The sequence below is a fragment of the Pristiophorus japonicus genome, chromosome 15, assembly GCF_044704955.1.
Source record: "Pristiophorus japonicus isolate sPriJap1 chromosome 15, sPriJap1.hap1, whole genome shotgun sequence".
In the NCBI taxonomy this organism is placed as follows: Eukaryota; Metazoa; Chordata; class Chondrichthyes; family Pristiophoridae; genus Pristiophorus; species Pristiophorus japonicus.
The window spans coordinates 54,628,506-54,643,830 of NC_091991.1; the positions used below are offsets into that span (position 1 = coordinate 54,628,506).

At 45.9% G+C, this 15,325-nt stretch overlaps 1 protein-coding gene across 4 annotated transcripts in view; it reads right to left on the minus strand.

The window, feature by feature from the left end:
* The window catches only part of b4galnt3b (beta-1,4-N-acetyl-galactosaminyl transferase 3b), a 248,536-nt gene that overhangs the window by 91,874 nt on the left and 141,337 nt on the right, over window positions 1-15,325 (minus strand). For all 4 annotated transcript variants that reach the window (XM_070900447.1, XM_070900445.1, XM_070900446.1 and 1 more), the window contains 3 exons: window positions 11,310-11,388; window positions 1,455-1,521; window positions 774-917 (listed from right to left, as the gene is read on the minus strand). In XM_070900447.1, the coding sequence (XP_070756548.1) occupies window positions 774-917; window positions 1,455-1,521; window positions 11,310-11,388 (290 nt within the window). The remainder of the gene's footprint in view (window positions 1-773; window positions 918-1,454; window positions 1,522-11,309; window positions 11,389-15,325) is intronic.

A 15,325-nucleotide genomic window follows, 5' to 3' on the forward strand; every position in this document is an offset into this window, starting at 1 on the left:
AAACTCTCTCAGCCTGACAACATCCTAATATCACCTTCAAGTCACATTACAGACCTCACAATGCCTGAAATTTCCACCCTTCACCTTTCTCTCTCTCTCTCTCTCTCTCTCTCCAATCTGTGGGCAGTCCGGCGAGAATGAACTAAAAACCACTGGAACTGCGCATGCGCAACTACTCTGTCGTTGGCAGCAGTCGCGTCCTTTTTAATATTATGCACTAGTTTACGAAAGTTCTTATCCATGTTCAATGTAGGTCAAGGATTTTCTAAATGTGAAGTGTTCCTCTGTGGGGAAGTGAAGAGAGATCTGACCTGCTGATCCAGGCAGCTGCAATTTACGCACCTCCAGCCCTCGATAAAAATTGGAATGGCATCAAGGTTAAACCCAGTATGTGATGGGGAACTGATTGCACAAACTTTAAAATCCATTGTTATGGGCAAAGCCACTCTATAACTTTATAACAATTGCTACCATTTTGACTGGCATAACATGCTGGACTTCAGCTGGGATAGTCAATTAAGACTATTCCTGTTCTTTAACACAGGTGAAAAGCCTAGATAACTCGAGAGGTTATAGAGGGCTTTTATCTGCATTAAAGAGCATGCGTAAGATCTGTCACCACTTTAAAACCTGCTGTTAAACAACATTTTATTGCTTTCAACCAGGTTTCATTGATCTCCAGACGGCACCAGGTACATTTTCTATTCGTCCAGGAATGTTGTCAGGATAGCGTACCTGCCTTACCAACTACAGCATTTGTAGAGAAATCTTACATTGAAAAAAGCTGTCACGGGGATCGTGCTTCAGCATTTCTGCTGGATGGTCTCTGTGTGGACGTGTGTAACCGTAATTCTTTTTATGGCTTGCTACAGACTGTGGAATGTGCTGTACCTCGTTTAGTTTTATTAACGACTCGTCTGGAATGGAAAGAGAAGACTTTAAAAAAAAACTTCATGAAAGAATTCCTGTTTAAAAAAAGTAGCACAATGCCCAAGCTTTTGTTTCTCCTTCATTTAAAAAGCACTAAATAATCGACTAATCTAGCTTACTGCCGTTTGATGAAGTGCATCCAAATTCCCTTAAAATGTTAACTCTGCAAATGATAACAGTGAGAGCAGAGTAATAGCATGTATGGACTACTTAAAACAGTAAAATAAGTAAGCACAAATCTGTTCATTACCAGTAACAATCCAGTATGCTTCATTTTAAGAATCTGTTTCAACTCCCATTCCTAATTTAAAGTTATTTTCTGGATAAAACTAAAGAAATGCCAGGTGTGTAATTTATTTCTGTAGATCTCAAGTCAGGCTATGGGGCACATTTTGAGGTTTTGGTCTCCCTTTTTATATAACTTTCCCTTCATTGTTGCCTTCCGTACATCCTCTACTGATTCTAATAATCTATAAAAATATTAAATAATACAAATATAAGTATAAGTAAAGTGTGTAACTTACTAATATAAAGTGAAATATACTTAGAATCAATAATGCTGAATTTAAGGCCAGTACTGTGAAGTCGCCACTAAGAGAAAAAAAAAGAATATATGTGGTAATTACATCAGTGACAAATGGTACTTTGACAATTTCCCCCTCCAAATTCACTGGGTGGTCAGCCCGTTTCTGCTGTATTGAGCTGCCCGCCAGAAAGGAGCACAACTTGCTGATTTCCCTCCTTTCCCACCTTGGAGCAGTGGCTAATCTCTGTTTAGTATCTCCCAACAGGAAATGACCCTGTGCTCCCCCATGACCCGGATGCTGTTGTACCACCACACACTCTCACTTTGCACGTTTGCTCCTCTGGGGTGAGCAGGCCATCACGACTTCTCGACAGCCACATTCAATGTGGCTTGTAAAGCCGGACTCCTGGTACTGATGCTCCTCTCCGATTAGGCCACTATTCTAAAATGTCAGCAGGCGACTGGTGCTTCTGTAATAAACCATGCATCAGCATGGTGGAGCACGGCTAGGTGTCAAAGCATAGAATCACAGAGTACAGAAGGAGTTCATTCAGTCCATTGTGCCTGTACCGGCTCTTTGAAAGAGCGATCCAATCAGTCCCACTCCTCTGCTCTTTCCCCGTAGCCCTGCAGATTTTACCTTTTCAAGTATTTATCCAATTCCCTTAAACAATAAACTCAAAGGGGGCGAAATTGCCCTGCACCCTGATTGAGGGTGGGAACCAGCTGGGACGGGACTTTCTGCGTCTGTCGTAGAAGTCCTGCCCCCTCCGCTGAATTGGGCTTACCGCCCCTCAAAGAAAGTGAAGAATAAACTTGTGCGCTCCATATCCTTTAGGGGTGGGCCCCGGGGCACTACTGGGGTGGTGAGTGAAGCGCTACGTAGATGCTCCGCGTCACGTTTTAACGCCCCTCCCCTTCGCTTAAAGGGGAGGGCTGCTGCCTACTCTGCAAGGCCTCTGATGGCCTCCATTAGGCCACAGGGCAGCGTGAGACCAGGCCTGCAGCCCCGCCCCCAAAATGGAGTGTTGGGCTGCACGATGGCAGCCCGGACCACGCTAGGGCCAGCGTCTTGGAGCTGACCAGAAAGTCGTCAATCCTAAAAAGATGGTGGCACAGGGCGCTGGCGCCCTCCCCTTTAAGTAGCACCCCGAGAGCGGATGTCGGCCAGCTTCGCGAACATCCGCTCACGCCAGCCTCATGGGTCATGGGCAGTTTCCCCAGTGGGGCGGTAAGGGGGCAGTGGGGGCGGTGAGAGGTGGCCACACACGGCGATGATGTCATCGGCGGTTGCGCGGCGGCTCAGTGCGCTAACCGTGGGGCTGCCATGGCAGCAACTCCACAAACTCCCGGGAGCCAGTAGCACCTCTCCTCCCCCCACCCCCACTCGCCACATGAAAAGTCTCCTTCCCCTTCGTTAGCGCCCCTGCGGAAGCGCTAACAGGTCTCTGAAAAAGGGGCAAATTCGTCTCCAAAGTCTTACATAATGCTGTTACCGAGCTGCAAAAATCATACCACTTACAAACCAATTTAGGTCCATAACAAAATTTAGAAGCTTTGTTCCAATTAGCATATTTAAAGGCAGATAGTGTACCCAAAATATGTCTGAAAACAAATTTGTTCCTATACACTTAGAGTGCCAGCAACAAAGTGCTTTTCAGCAGCAATACAAAATTTATAAAGGCACAGCTCTGACATCCAGTGGCATCATGACTAATGTGGAAGCCTAAAATAGCTCTGGACCCAGTGCCAGGAGTTGCTCCAGTTGAGCTCAGAAAATTACTTGGCAGTGTAGCAACAGCCTGTGGACCATGGACCCAAGGAGAGTGGCTAGAAAATTAATAAATAGCGCCCCACCCCACAAATACTGAGCTAAGATCCAGGAACCTCCGCTCCCTTCCCTCCCTGCCTCTTCGTCCACAGTCCATTGTGACCCTACCCAGGGAATCCAACAGACAGCCCAGAGATGCCTGCTACAGCTTCACCCAACAACCTTGCACAGGAAACAAAAGGGAGTGCACCGACTCTCTTGGTGCAGGCTAGTAGGATCAGCAAGTGCTGTTACAGCTGATTTGTTGGCTTCTGGCCATTGAAACTTGCGGCTGGAGATACCAGCAAAATTCTCAGCAGTAAGGCTGACTGAAGGGCAAACTCTGCCTGCCAATCCGATTACTATAGCTGTTTTCTGTGCTCTTGCCATCTGAACCACACTAGGAGCCTCACACTTAAAGAGGTAAGCATTAGTGCTGAAATATGCTTGCCTCTGAATATCCAACTGGGAGCTCCAGGGAGTCCCATCAAAATGAAGCATGTGAACTGCTTCTTCATTGGAACACCAAGGGCTGGATTTTTATTTTTTTGCGTTTCCGGGCGCAATTCGCGGCGGAGCGAAAAATTTAGCGCTCGGATAACGTTAGCGCCAGAACGAAAATTCCTGAGGAGCGTTAGCGTTAACTCCGGCGTTGCACCACAGACTCTGTGTGCCGGAGCTGAAAGTTCCGGCGTTGATGCAATCTGCCCTTTTGTGCATGCGCTTTTCCCCCCCCGCACTTCCACCTTCTGGTTTCCGTTTCTGTTCCTGTTACTAATGCTAAAGCAGGGTGCGGCCACATTCTGTGCACGTATGCGCAGTAAAACAGGGCAGAATCAGCCATTTCTGATTCTGATTTTGATTACGGAAGAGGACGACGGAAGACAGTGTGCCAGGCGCTTCAACCATGAGGCAAATGATGCTTTGGTGGGGTCTGTGGACCAGAGATGGCAGGAGTTGCATCTTCAGAGTAGTTCAAGACCACCGCCCACCATCTTCAAACATATTTGGAGAGACATAGCAGAGGAGATCATTGCTGTAGACACTGCGGTCAGGACTGGCACATAGTGCCAAAAGAAATTTAATGATCTCACCAGGGTCATCAGAGTGAGTACCATTTTAATTCATGCACTCCTTCATTACTTCAAGGATAAAACTGACACACTATTTGTTCTCATGCTGTTGCTGTCTCTGAGCACTCTGTGGGTTGCCTCCTAAAATGCATGACACATAGGTAGGCTTAGTTCGGCAACCTATTTGCCATGATTGATCTTTACACATTATTTAGATTGCTTTCTGAGATCTCATTAAGATGGCTCCCCACTTTGATGTCCTCCTGATGAACCAAGTGCAATGTCCTGCAGTGTCCCGGTGCTAGGCTGGGACAATGTCCTGCACACACCCTGGGTTAGGTTGGAGCAATATCCTGCAGTGTCCTGGGGCTAGGTTGGGGCAATGTCCTGTACACTCCCCTGGGATAGGTTGGGGCAATATCATGCAGTACCTGTGGACTAGGGTTGAGGCAATGTGATGCAGTGTCTGTGGACTAGGGTTGGGGCAATGTCCTGCAGTGTCTCTGGACTCGATATAATGGACTAGCGGCGGTCCTTCAAATGAGCCTGTGCTCTGCGACCTTCCTCATGTCACCCTGCCCCCTCCCCTGCTGCTAACCACTCATCTGTTGCTTTCTACTTCCAGATGCCCAGCCACAGGCGCCGCATCTCTCAAGGGACCCCTCCACGTCAGTCCATTGTCTGGAGGAGGAGGAGACGGATAAGCCAACTCCGGCGCAGCATCCGAGGCTCCCTGCTCCACCAGTGGCACTCAGCTCCTCTGGAGACGATGTGACGTTCTCGGGGTTAGAGGAATCCAAGGCTCCTGGGCCCAGTGGTATGCAGCAATGCAGTGCTGGGGTGGAATCCCGCAGGCCATCTCTCGGAGGGTGAGTCGGCAAAGTCGGTCTGCTAACTTACAGACAGACGTGGAACTGGAAATGGTGGGAATGTCCAGAGAGAGCATCTTAATCAGCCGTCAGCTCCTTGATGTTTTGGGAAGGATTCTCGCAAGCATTGACAGTCTAAAAGCGACCAATACGGAGGTAGGGTTACAGATCATCAGTGCGAGCCGTGATACCAGCGAGACCATCAATGCCCACATGAGGCTGGTGCTCTCCAACAGTGACACTGGAGTCCAGGAGAGTGTGGTGTGAAGCCCTTGCAGAATATGGCGCTTCACAGGCACAAGCTCTGCTTCAGCTTGGGCAGGTGATGAAGTCCATGCTTGCCTCCATACTCTCTGCGTTCCCCACTGTCACATGGGGAAGTGACGGTTCTGAAGCGGGCCAGCAAGGTGCTCCGGTTGCTGGGGACCAGCCCCGTCGGCGATAGAGTGGCTCCAGGAATATGGGACGTAGTGCTATTCCTCCGGATGACAGCATTCCGTCTCCCCACTCAGTCGCCAACCAAGCATCAGTGACGGTTGTCACCCAAACCACCTGTGACTGTCTGAGAGGCTAGACAGTCAGAAGCCAGGCCTTCCACGCCACGAGCTGGTCCAGTGCGCCCCCAGACGCCGTCTCTCCCACCAACACAGCAGCGCTCTGGCAGCCTTACTGCACGCCATCTTGGTGCCACTTTAATGAGGAGCAGCAGGCAAAGGAGAGGGATGAAGGGAAGGGGGGCAAAAGACGGTTGCAAAAAATAGTGGGGTAGGATTTTATTGTATCATATTGCTGGATGCAGCTTATTATGTTCTTGAAGTATCACACTGCTGAATGCAGCTTATTGTTTTATTTCTGACAATGAATGTTAAAAAGGTTACAATGTTGAATGCATTTTTGCTTCACCTTAACCATTCCTGTGTAGTGTCTCATTTGCAGAATAGGAGAGGGAATAGTCAACATGGTGGGCTAGAGTGGCCAGGCAACGCTCAAACCTGCCGTTCGCTCTTCAAGCAAAGTGTTGAATTATGAGCTGCCGACGTAAGGCTTTTGCAGCGGCGAAATCTCCACGATGACTCCAGCACTCCAATTGTCTGTTCAATGATTTTGTGGGTGGCTGCATGGCTCTCATTACAGCGATGCTCGGCTTCTGTCTGAGGGTTCTGGAGGGGGGTCATGAACCAGGAGGCGAGGCTGTAACCTTTGTCCTCGAATAGCCAGCTATGACCTTGTGCTTGACACTGGAACAGGCATGAGATACTGCTCTCACGCAAGGTGAAAGCATCATGGATGCTCCCTGGATGCTGGGCATTCACTGCTGTGATGCGCTGAGTATGGTCGCACGATCTATACGTACAAGGAGTGGAATCCCTTTCGGTTTCAGAAAACCTCTGGATTCTGTACAGGTGCTCGCAGGGCGATGTGCGTAAAATCAACGGCACCCTGAACTTTGAGGAAGCCAGCAAATCATCCAAAACCTATAGCTCTCTCATTTTGGGTCCCCCTGGTTATTGGGGAGTTTATGAAGTCCATCCTGCGTGCATACAGTGCAGTACTCCTGGCGAATGCAGCAATGTGTAGCGTGCTGCGAGATGGAGCATATGTCCCCCGCTGATGCCTAGAAGGAGCCGGAAAATAGAAGGCAAGTGCAACAGTCACCTTCACCTTGACGGGCAGTGCAGTCCTGTTGCCGCTGGTAGGTTGCAGATCTGCCTGCAGGAGCTGGCGTATCTCTGTCAGCACTTCTTTTTGGAAGCGCAGCCTTCTAACGCACTGTGCCTCAGAGAGCTGGAGGCATGAGTGATGTTCCCTGTAAACTCATGGGGGTTAAGGCCTCCTCCCCATACATCTGCGACCTCTTTGATTCCATTGCAAATGATCAACAACAAGCTTTCTTCCAGCCTGAAGCCAAATGGCAATGTCAGGATGAACAGCTCCCGACCTAGCATGGCCCCACCATATCTTTTAAAATGTCCTTAAAACAAACTAGAAACTCACATAAAATTTCACAATCAATTATGCAGTAAAGCAACGTTCTTCTCCCAACCATCTTATTCACTCACAACTTCGACTTCCTGCTTCGCTTTCAACATGGCGCTTATGGTGCCTGGGTCCGTCTGGTTTTTCTGAACGTGTCCTCGGGCGGACGCTAAATCAGGTGAAATGCTCAAAAGTTCCGTCCGGGGCGCTAGCGCAGTGATGCACAACGATTTACGCCATCCCAACGGTCAAGACAGCAGTGGGGCGCTAAGTTTTAGCGCCGCTGCAAAACCATTGGCGAAAGTTCCGCCCGGGCGCAAAATCTTGTGCGCCTCGTTTGACGCCCAAAAAATCATTTTGCGCCCCGTCGAGGCACTAAATAGGGCACAAATTAACCGAAAATACAGCCCCAAGGACCTTTCTTCCTGAACAGCTGAGGAGGTGCCCTGCACCTCTACTGAATGAATAACAGAACAAAGGCTGCTCCCAGAAAATGTAAGTACTTTCCCTCGAGACAAAAGGCCCCAGTATAAGATCCGGCAGTCTGAGTGAAGAGGTACAGGCCCCAAGATTCTCGACAAAGTCAAACTACCTGATGCCCAGCCTGGAATTACTGCAGCACAAATCCCAACTCCATCCTTAGTGGACCAGCTCTACAACCTTGAAGCAAGCTAAATCTCAAGACAATGATAAGACAAGCCTAACGTGAATCCCCATCTCAGAGACCCAAGGGCAGAAGATACAAAACTAATTGAAAATTTTCTCACAGCCATCCAGACGTTGGCACAGAACTCCACAATGCTAACACCAAAGCAGAACAGGAAATCAAGAAACTAGAAACCCAAGTCTTCATAGACAATAAGATAATGACAATACAAACCTAAATTGCCTACCTACTACTGAAGGATGGGGAGAAGGCCCCAAAAATCATGGACTTCAATAACTGGGAGCGTCGCAGTAATATCCAGATCTTTGTTAGTCCATAAGGCCTGGAGAGGAATGAACTAATCCACTAAATTCAGGAGACCCTCTGATCCCTCCTGGGTTTGGACAATAGGGAGGACCTGACACAAGAACATTCTAATACACAAGCCCAAATGGGCATAGATTTAGATTGCTCTAGGGCCTCTGTAATCCATGCTCTCAACTTGCAGAGCAGGGAAGATAATGTTCCTGGGCCAGAGCCACGAGCAAAATATGCTTCCAAATCCAACACAACAACAACTTGTATTTATATAGCGCCTTTAATGTAGTAAAACATCCCAAGGCACTTCACAGGAGTGTTACAAGACAAAACATTTGACACCGAGCCACATAAGGAAAAATTAGGGCAGAGGACCAAAAGCTTGGTCAAAGGATTAGGTTCTAAGGAGCATCTTAAAGGAGGAACGAGAGGTAGCGAGGCGGACAGGTTAAGGCAGGACATTCCAGAGCTTAGGGCCGAGGCAACAGAAGGCATGGCCACCAATGGTTGAGCGATTATAATCAGGGATGCTCAAGAGGGCAGAATTAGAGGAGCACAGATATCTCAGGGAGTTGTGGGGCTGGAGGAGATTATAGAGATAGGGAAGGGCGAGGCCATGGAGAGATTTGAAAACAAGGATGAGAATTTTGAAATCGAGGCGTTGCTTAACCGGGAGCTAATGTAGGTCAGTGAGCACAGGGATGATGAGTGAATGGAACTTTGTGCGAGTTAGGACATGGGCAGCCGAGTTTTGGATGACCTCAAGTTTACGTGGGGTAGAATGTGGGAGGCCAGCCAGGAGTGCATTGGAATAGTCAAGTCTAGAGGTAACAAAGGCATGGACGAGAGTTTCAGCAACGGATGAGCTGAGGCAAGGGCGGAGACGGGCGGTGTTACGAAGATGGAAATAGACGGTCTTAGTTATGCCTCAGATATGTGTTCGGAAGCTCATTTCAGGGTCAAATATGACACCAAGGTTGCAAACAGTGTAGTTCAGCCTCAGATGTTAGGGAGAGGGATGGAGTCAGTGACCAGGGAATGGAGTTTGTGGCTTCGGTCTTCCTAATATTTAATCGGAGAAAATGTCTGCTCATCCAGAACTGGGTGTCGGACAAGCAGTCTGATAATTTGGAGACGGTGGAGGGGTCGAAAGAAGTGGTAGTGAGATGGAGCTGGGTGTCATCAGCGTACGTGTGGAAACTGACACTGTATTTTCAGATGATATCAGCAAGGAGCAGCATGTAGATGAGAAATAGGAAGATATATCCTTGGGGCACCAGAGGTAACGATGCGGGAGCGGCAAGAGAAGCCGTTGCAGGTGATTCTCTGGCTACAATTAGATGGATAAGAATGGAACCAGGTGAGTGTAGTCCCACCCAGCTGGACGATGGTGGAGAGGCGTTGTAGAAGGATAGAGTGGTCAACTGTGTCAAAGGCTGCAGACAAGTCAAGGATGAGGAGATATGTGTACATCTCAACTTTTGCAGATCTGTCCATCAAATCCCTATAAAGCCTTCGACAATATTAAACTTGTCGGCTGAAATCAAGGGTCAAGTAAATGATGACATATCCTGCAGGCTCAAAATCCCAATAGATAGCATGCAAATCCTATCCAATACCCAGAGTCGATCCATGACTTCCTACAAAGCAGGATCACACTAGTCCTAATGTCCAGGGAACCCTCTTTCCCACCCATCCTACTATTAGGTGGCAACCATCTCAAGGACTGAAGAGAATGCTGACTCATCCCTGCTAAGACCAGCTCAAAACACACTCCCATAATGGCACAATGAGCACTTAATCCTCTACTCAGCAGAATGGCACTCCAAAAAAGAACACTCCATAGATGGACAACACAACTATCAAATGATAACCTCCCCTCCCCAGGACTGAACAGACCAATATTGCCCCATATCGGCCAAGTGAAAGGGAGTCAAACCCAAACATCAGATGGGGAACTACAATGAATTGAACAACTCCCAGTATAAATGCCCAGATACTGACCATTCAATGCCACGGAACAGGGCAGCTCTGGGGAGGTGAAAGACTGAACATTAACAATTTGGGTCTCAGCCTCTGAAATATACAGGAGTTGAAAGAAGGAATCCAAAAGCCCCACCAGTCACCCAGCAGGTCTGTGCACATTGCCAGCTGTACAAGATTTGGCAAAAGGCCAGAATTCATCTCACTCAACCCCATCACCAAACTTTTAGGAGGGCATTTATCTCATGGAATGCAAATTGGAGTCTCAAAGGGAGGTAGAAATGGGAAGAGGGAAGAAAACTTATCTCAAGTATAGTTCTATGGGAAAAGTATTCATGATAATCTACACATGAGAACATTACAATGGATCCCAGGTAAAGGGAGGAGACCTATAGTGTGCCTTCCACCTTCAGTGGGGCAGGCTTGCAGGATCTATTGGTTGCCCAGGGAAAATTGATTTAATTTATAATCACCTGGAAGTTTTTTTTCCATATTATAATATTTCAATCTTATTCTAAGCACACACTCGAAAATATAAAGCAAAGAATTGTAATTAACACATGCCCCAACTTTCCATCAAAGCTTCAAATTCTATACTGTTACAGATATTAAGACATTCCTTTTGCGTATAGCAAACAAACTACAGATTGAGCATCCGAAATCCGGAGTTCCGAAATTCGGAATGTTCCGGAATTCAGACACCGGGCCGATCAGTGGCGGGATCATCCAGAATCACGAAAATGTACTGAGATCCGGACATTTTTTAAACCGATAGCGCTGAGGGTTGGGCTTAGGGAGGGGGGAAAACATCCCCCAAAAAATAAAAATTCACAAAACCCTTACCTACTAAATTGCTGAAAAAGATTTTAAATATAAAAACTTTAACTTACCTTTTTTGCAGGTCTTCAACGCAGGTTTTTCCTGAACCCAGAACTGCCGACCCCTGACCCGCGGCTGACACTGCCAAACCTGGAACCCCCCCCCCCCCCACACCTGGAACTACCCGAACCTTGGCCCGGGCGTTTCTGGATTTGAGGCATCGGAAAGACGTTCCGAAATCAGGAACGGCCTCGGTCCCAAGCTTTCCGGATTTCGGACGCTTTATCTGTATTACAAATGATAATATATTAGACAATGGTTTTTTTCAAAGCTGAGAGAATGACTGAATAACACTTACAGCAACTTCTACATGATCTGTTCCCTGGGCATTTTGCTTGTGCAGTACCTCAAAGTAATATTTTTTGGAGGATAACAACCTGCAGATAGGAAATAGAAAAGAATACATGACTCTACAGCCACAAACCAAAAATAAAAAACTCTAATAAGCAAATAACTGTTCTGAGTATAGATACTAGCACATTGTATGTTAATCCCTTAAAGTTATACAATAACCAATTGCTAACTTCTTTAGTAAATCGTAACACGAGATGTCTGGTGGTCGTGAAATGTGCGATATAAAGGCAAGTCATTTTATTTACTGAATAGATATAAATCAATGCTTTTTAAAAAAGCTAAATGGGCATATGATGGTGTGGCTAATGGTTTGATGATTTGTTTCTGTTCATGTCTGTATTCCCTCTTTATTCATTTATTTCTGTACTGCTTTCTGTGTGGTATTCTGTATTTCATTTCTTTCCCTCTTCTCTTCTGTTTGGGAGGAGTTCTCGTGGGTGGTACTCAAGAGATGGAGCTGGTGGGCTGTAAGCAAGTTTTGGTTGGTGGGTAAGAATTTGACCAGAGGTGCAGGCCAGCTTTTGGTGATGGGTAGTGGCATTACAGTGGTGCAGGGTAGTAGCAGAAAGTCACATGAAGGGGATGGTATTCGACTCTCATTATGTGACATGTGATGCTATAATTGCACACCTTCACTCCCTCCCTATAGCACAAAAAGTGGGCCAAAAACATGACAACAGAAAGTTAGTGGATGTACATGTACACACACATTCTTTTACAATAAACATAAAAACAGAAATGTATTTATTTATAGGTAATTTACATGTGGAGGACGCTGGCTTACTTTGTACAGCAGCATTAAATGTTTGTGCTGATTTTAAATACATTACTTTACATAGATGTACTATCTCAACAGTTCATCTATCAAGCTAGTTCCCATTTTTTTACCACTCATGTTGTGCTGGTCCTGGAATCATTAGCAGCAGACAAACATTGCCATTAGATTAATCCAGCATATAATGATATTCTCCATTGATTGCTTGTTTAAACCTTGCCAGAATTCAATTTGAAAGCGATCTTAAGTGCTTTTAGAGTCTATGGTAAAACAATTCATTTGGATGAAAATGCTTTTCATAGGAAAAAACAATTCTAGTCACTCTGTACAATAACTATTCGCGAGAAGCTCCTATTCTCCTATTAGCTGCAAATAGCACTTGAGCAGCTTTACTCACTTAGTCGCTACCTAATCAGGATACATTAGACAGTTTTAAAACTGCAAGAATGGCAAAAAAAAACAGGTGCTGGAAATCTGAAAAAAAAAACAGAAAATGCTGAAAACACTCATTGTCAGCATCTGTAGAGAGAATAGACATTTTAATACTTAGGTGCAGACCATTTATTAACCATTATCCTCTAGAGACGGAACCTCATCAGATTTTTAACTACTTCTTCTTGTACAGCATGCGTTAAAGCATTGTCATTTTACATGGTCCAATTGCAGTCGTTTTCTCCCCATCCTTGACCAGTTATACTTGTGCAATCATGGTTTTGTATTATCAATTCCAAAACCAGCCATAGGATTTTGGGAATCCCGACCAAGGCCACTCTTGGACTTCCCTATCCAGCCAACTATTTTCCACTCCTCCACCCGTATTTTTTTACTCAACCGATATTATAGCTAACAAACACAGTCAGATTTTACCATTTTTACATGTTTGGCTTAAGAAGGTTAACTTTGTGTTAATTTACACCAAGATGCTGCTATTAAGTGAAGTTCATAGAAACATCGAAAATAGGTGTAGGAGTAGGCCATTCGACCCTTCGAGCCTGCACTACCATTCAATAAGATCATGGTTGATCATTCACCTCAGTACCCCTTTCCTGCTTTCTCTCCATACCCCTTGATCCCTTTAGCCATAAGGGCCATATCTAACTCCGTCTTGAATATATCCAATGAGCTGGCATCAACAACGCTCTGCGGCAGAGAATTCCACAGGTTCACAACTCTCTGAGTGAAGAAGTTTCTCCTCATCTCAGTCCTAAATGGCTTACCCCTTATCCTTAGATTGTGTCCCCTGGTTCTGGACTTCCCCAACATCAGGAACATTCTTCCTGCATCTAACGTGTCCAGTCCTGTCAGAATTTTATATGTTTCTATGAGATCCCCTCTCATCCTTCTAAACTCCAGAGAATACAGCCCCAGTCGATCCAGTTTCTCCTCATATGTCAGTCCAGCCATCCCGGGAATCAGTCTGGTGAACCTTCGCTGCACTCCCTCAATAGCAAGAATGTCCTTCCTCAGATTAGGAGACCAAAACTGAACATAATATTCCAGGTGTGGCCTCACCAAGGCCCTGTACAACTGCAGTAAGACCTCCCCCTGCTCCTATACTCAAATCCCCTAGCTATGAAAGCCAACATGCCATTTGCCTTCTTCACCGCCTGCTGTACCTGCATGCCAACTTTCAATGACTGATGTACCCTGACACCCAGGTCTCGTTGCACCTCCCCTTTTCCTAATCTGCCGCCATTCAGATAATATTCTGCCTTCGTGTTTTTGCCCCCAAAGTGGATAACCTCACATTTATCCACATTATACTGCATCTGCCATGCATTTGCACATTCACCTAACCTGTCCAAGTCACTTTGCAGCCTCTTATCATCCTCCTCACAGCTCACACCGCCACCCAGTTTAGTGTCATCTGCAAACTTGGAGATATTATACTCAATTCCTTCATCCAAATCATTGATTGCAGTGTAAGTGCTGGGATCCACCTACAGTGATCTCCAGTGCTGACCCCGCCAAAGTATACTGAGTCAGCGGGAGGTCAGAATGAATCCCATGATTCAGACTTGATGGGCCAATTGGCCGGTTTCTGTGCTTTAATATTCTCTGTCCCATGATTTCTGTGGTAACAATGCTATCAAGTCCTGTGCCCTGATAGCTGATAGATTGAGAATATTGCTGAGCCTTTCCAGAGTAACTTAGATTCTGCTGTAGATCAGACACATACAGATGCTACTCAGTAATTCAGTGCAGCAGAGGTTACAAATGGGCAGTTTATCAAATTATTGCAGCGTATAATAGTTATTGGCAGGTTGCTGCCCTGCTCCATACGTCGGCAAAAACATCATGCCTAATGACGACTCTGGTCAATAGTACCAATTTTGTCAAGACTTCACAGCTTACTATATGGAAATTGAAGCAGGCTGGTCTTCTGCATTCAAGGTTATCCTCTTTCAAATATCAAGTTCAGTCGATTTTGTACTTTTTCATACCCGAGATGCACCTTGTGCAATATTTATGTGAAAATATTATATTGTAAAGCATGCTGTACTTTGCGAAATATGGCATCCACATATATTTCAAACTATTTCTGATAAATAAATTCACAAATATAGATCCACCAGCACAGCAAGAATGGCTGCTTTTCATGAAAGTGTACAAGGGTAGTATTTTTTTTTTTAAAAAGGACGAGGCTCTCTAATTTCCCTTTTTCTCCAATCTTCCTGCCTCACACATTATTCAAGGCTGAGCTGGCAGGTGAATTATCTGTACCTTGGCCTTTGCTGATGCTATTCAAAAACTAGCTACTGCTACATATAGAACGGTAAATCTGGAAGGTGACATTCCTTTGGGAATGCCCTTGGTCTGCAATAGGCTGAGAGCGGGCATTCAATACTGTGGGATTGCAGGTGTGAATCTACGTCCCATGTGGTGCCGTGCATTTACATAAGAACATAAGAATTAGGAGCAGTAGGCTATTTGGCCCCGAGTCTGCTCTGCCATTTAATAAGATCATGGCTGATCAATGTTGCATCATTGCATACCCAACACAACATTGTTTTTCAACTAACAGAAATATCACACGTAGGAGAATATTAATATACAGGACTAGAAAAAGTCTCTCTGGTTCATCTGGCCAATCCCATTTTCTAGAAAATATCATATTCTATGATACCTAAGAACAAAAGAAATATGAACAGGAGTAGGCCATACGGCCCCTCGAGCCTGCTCCG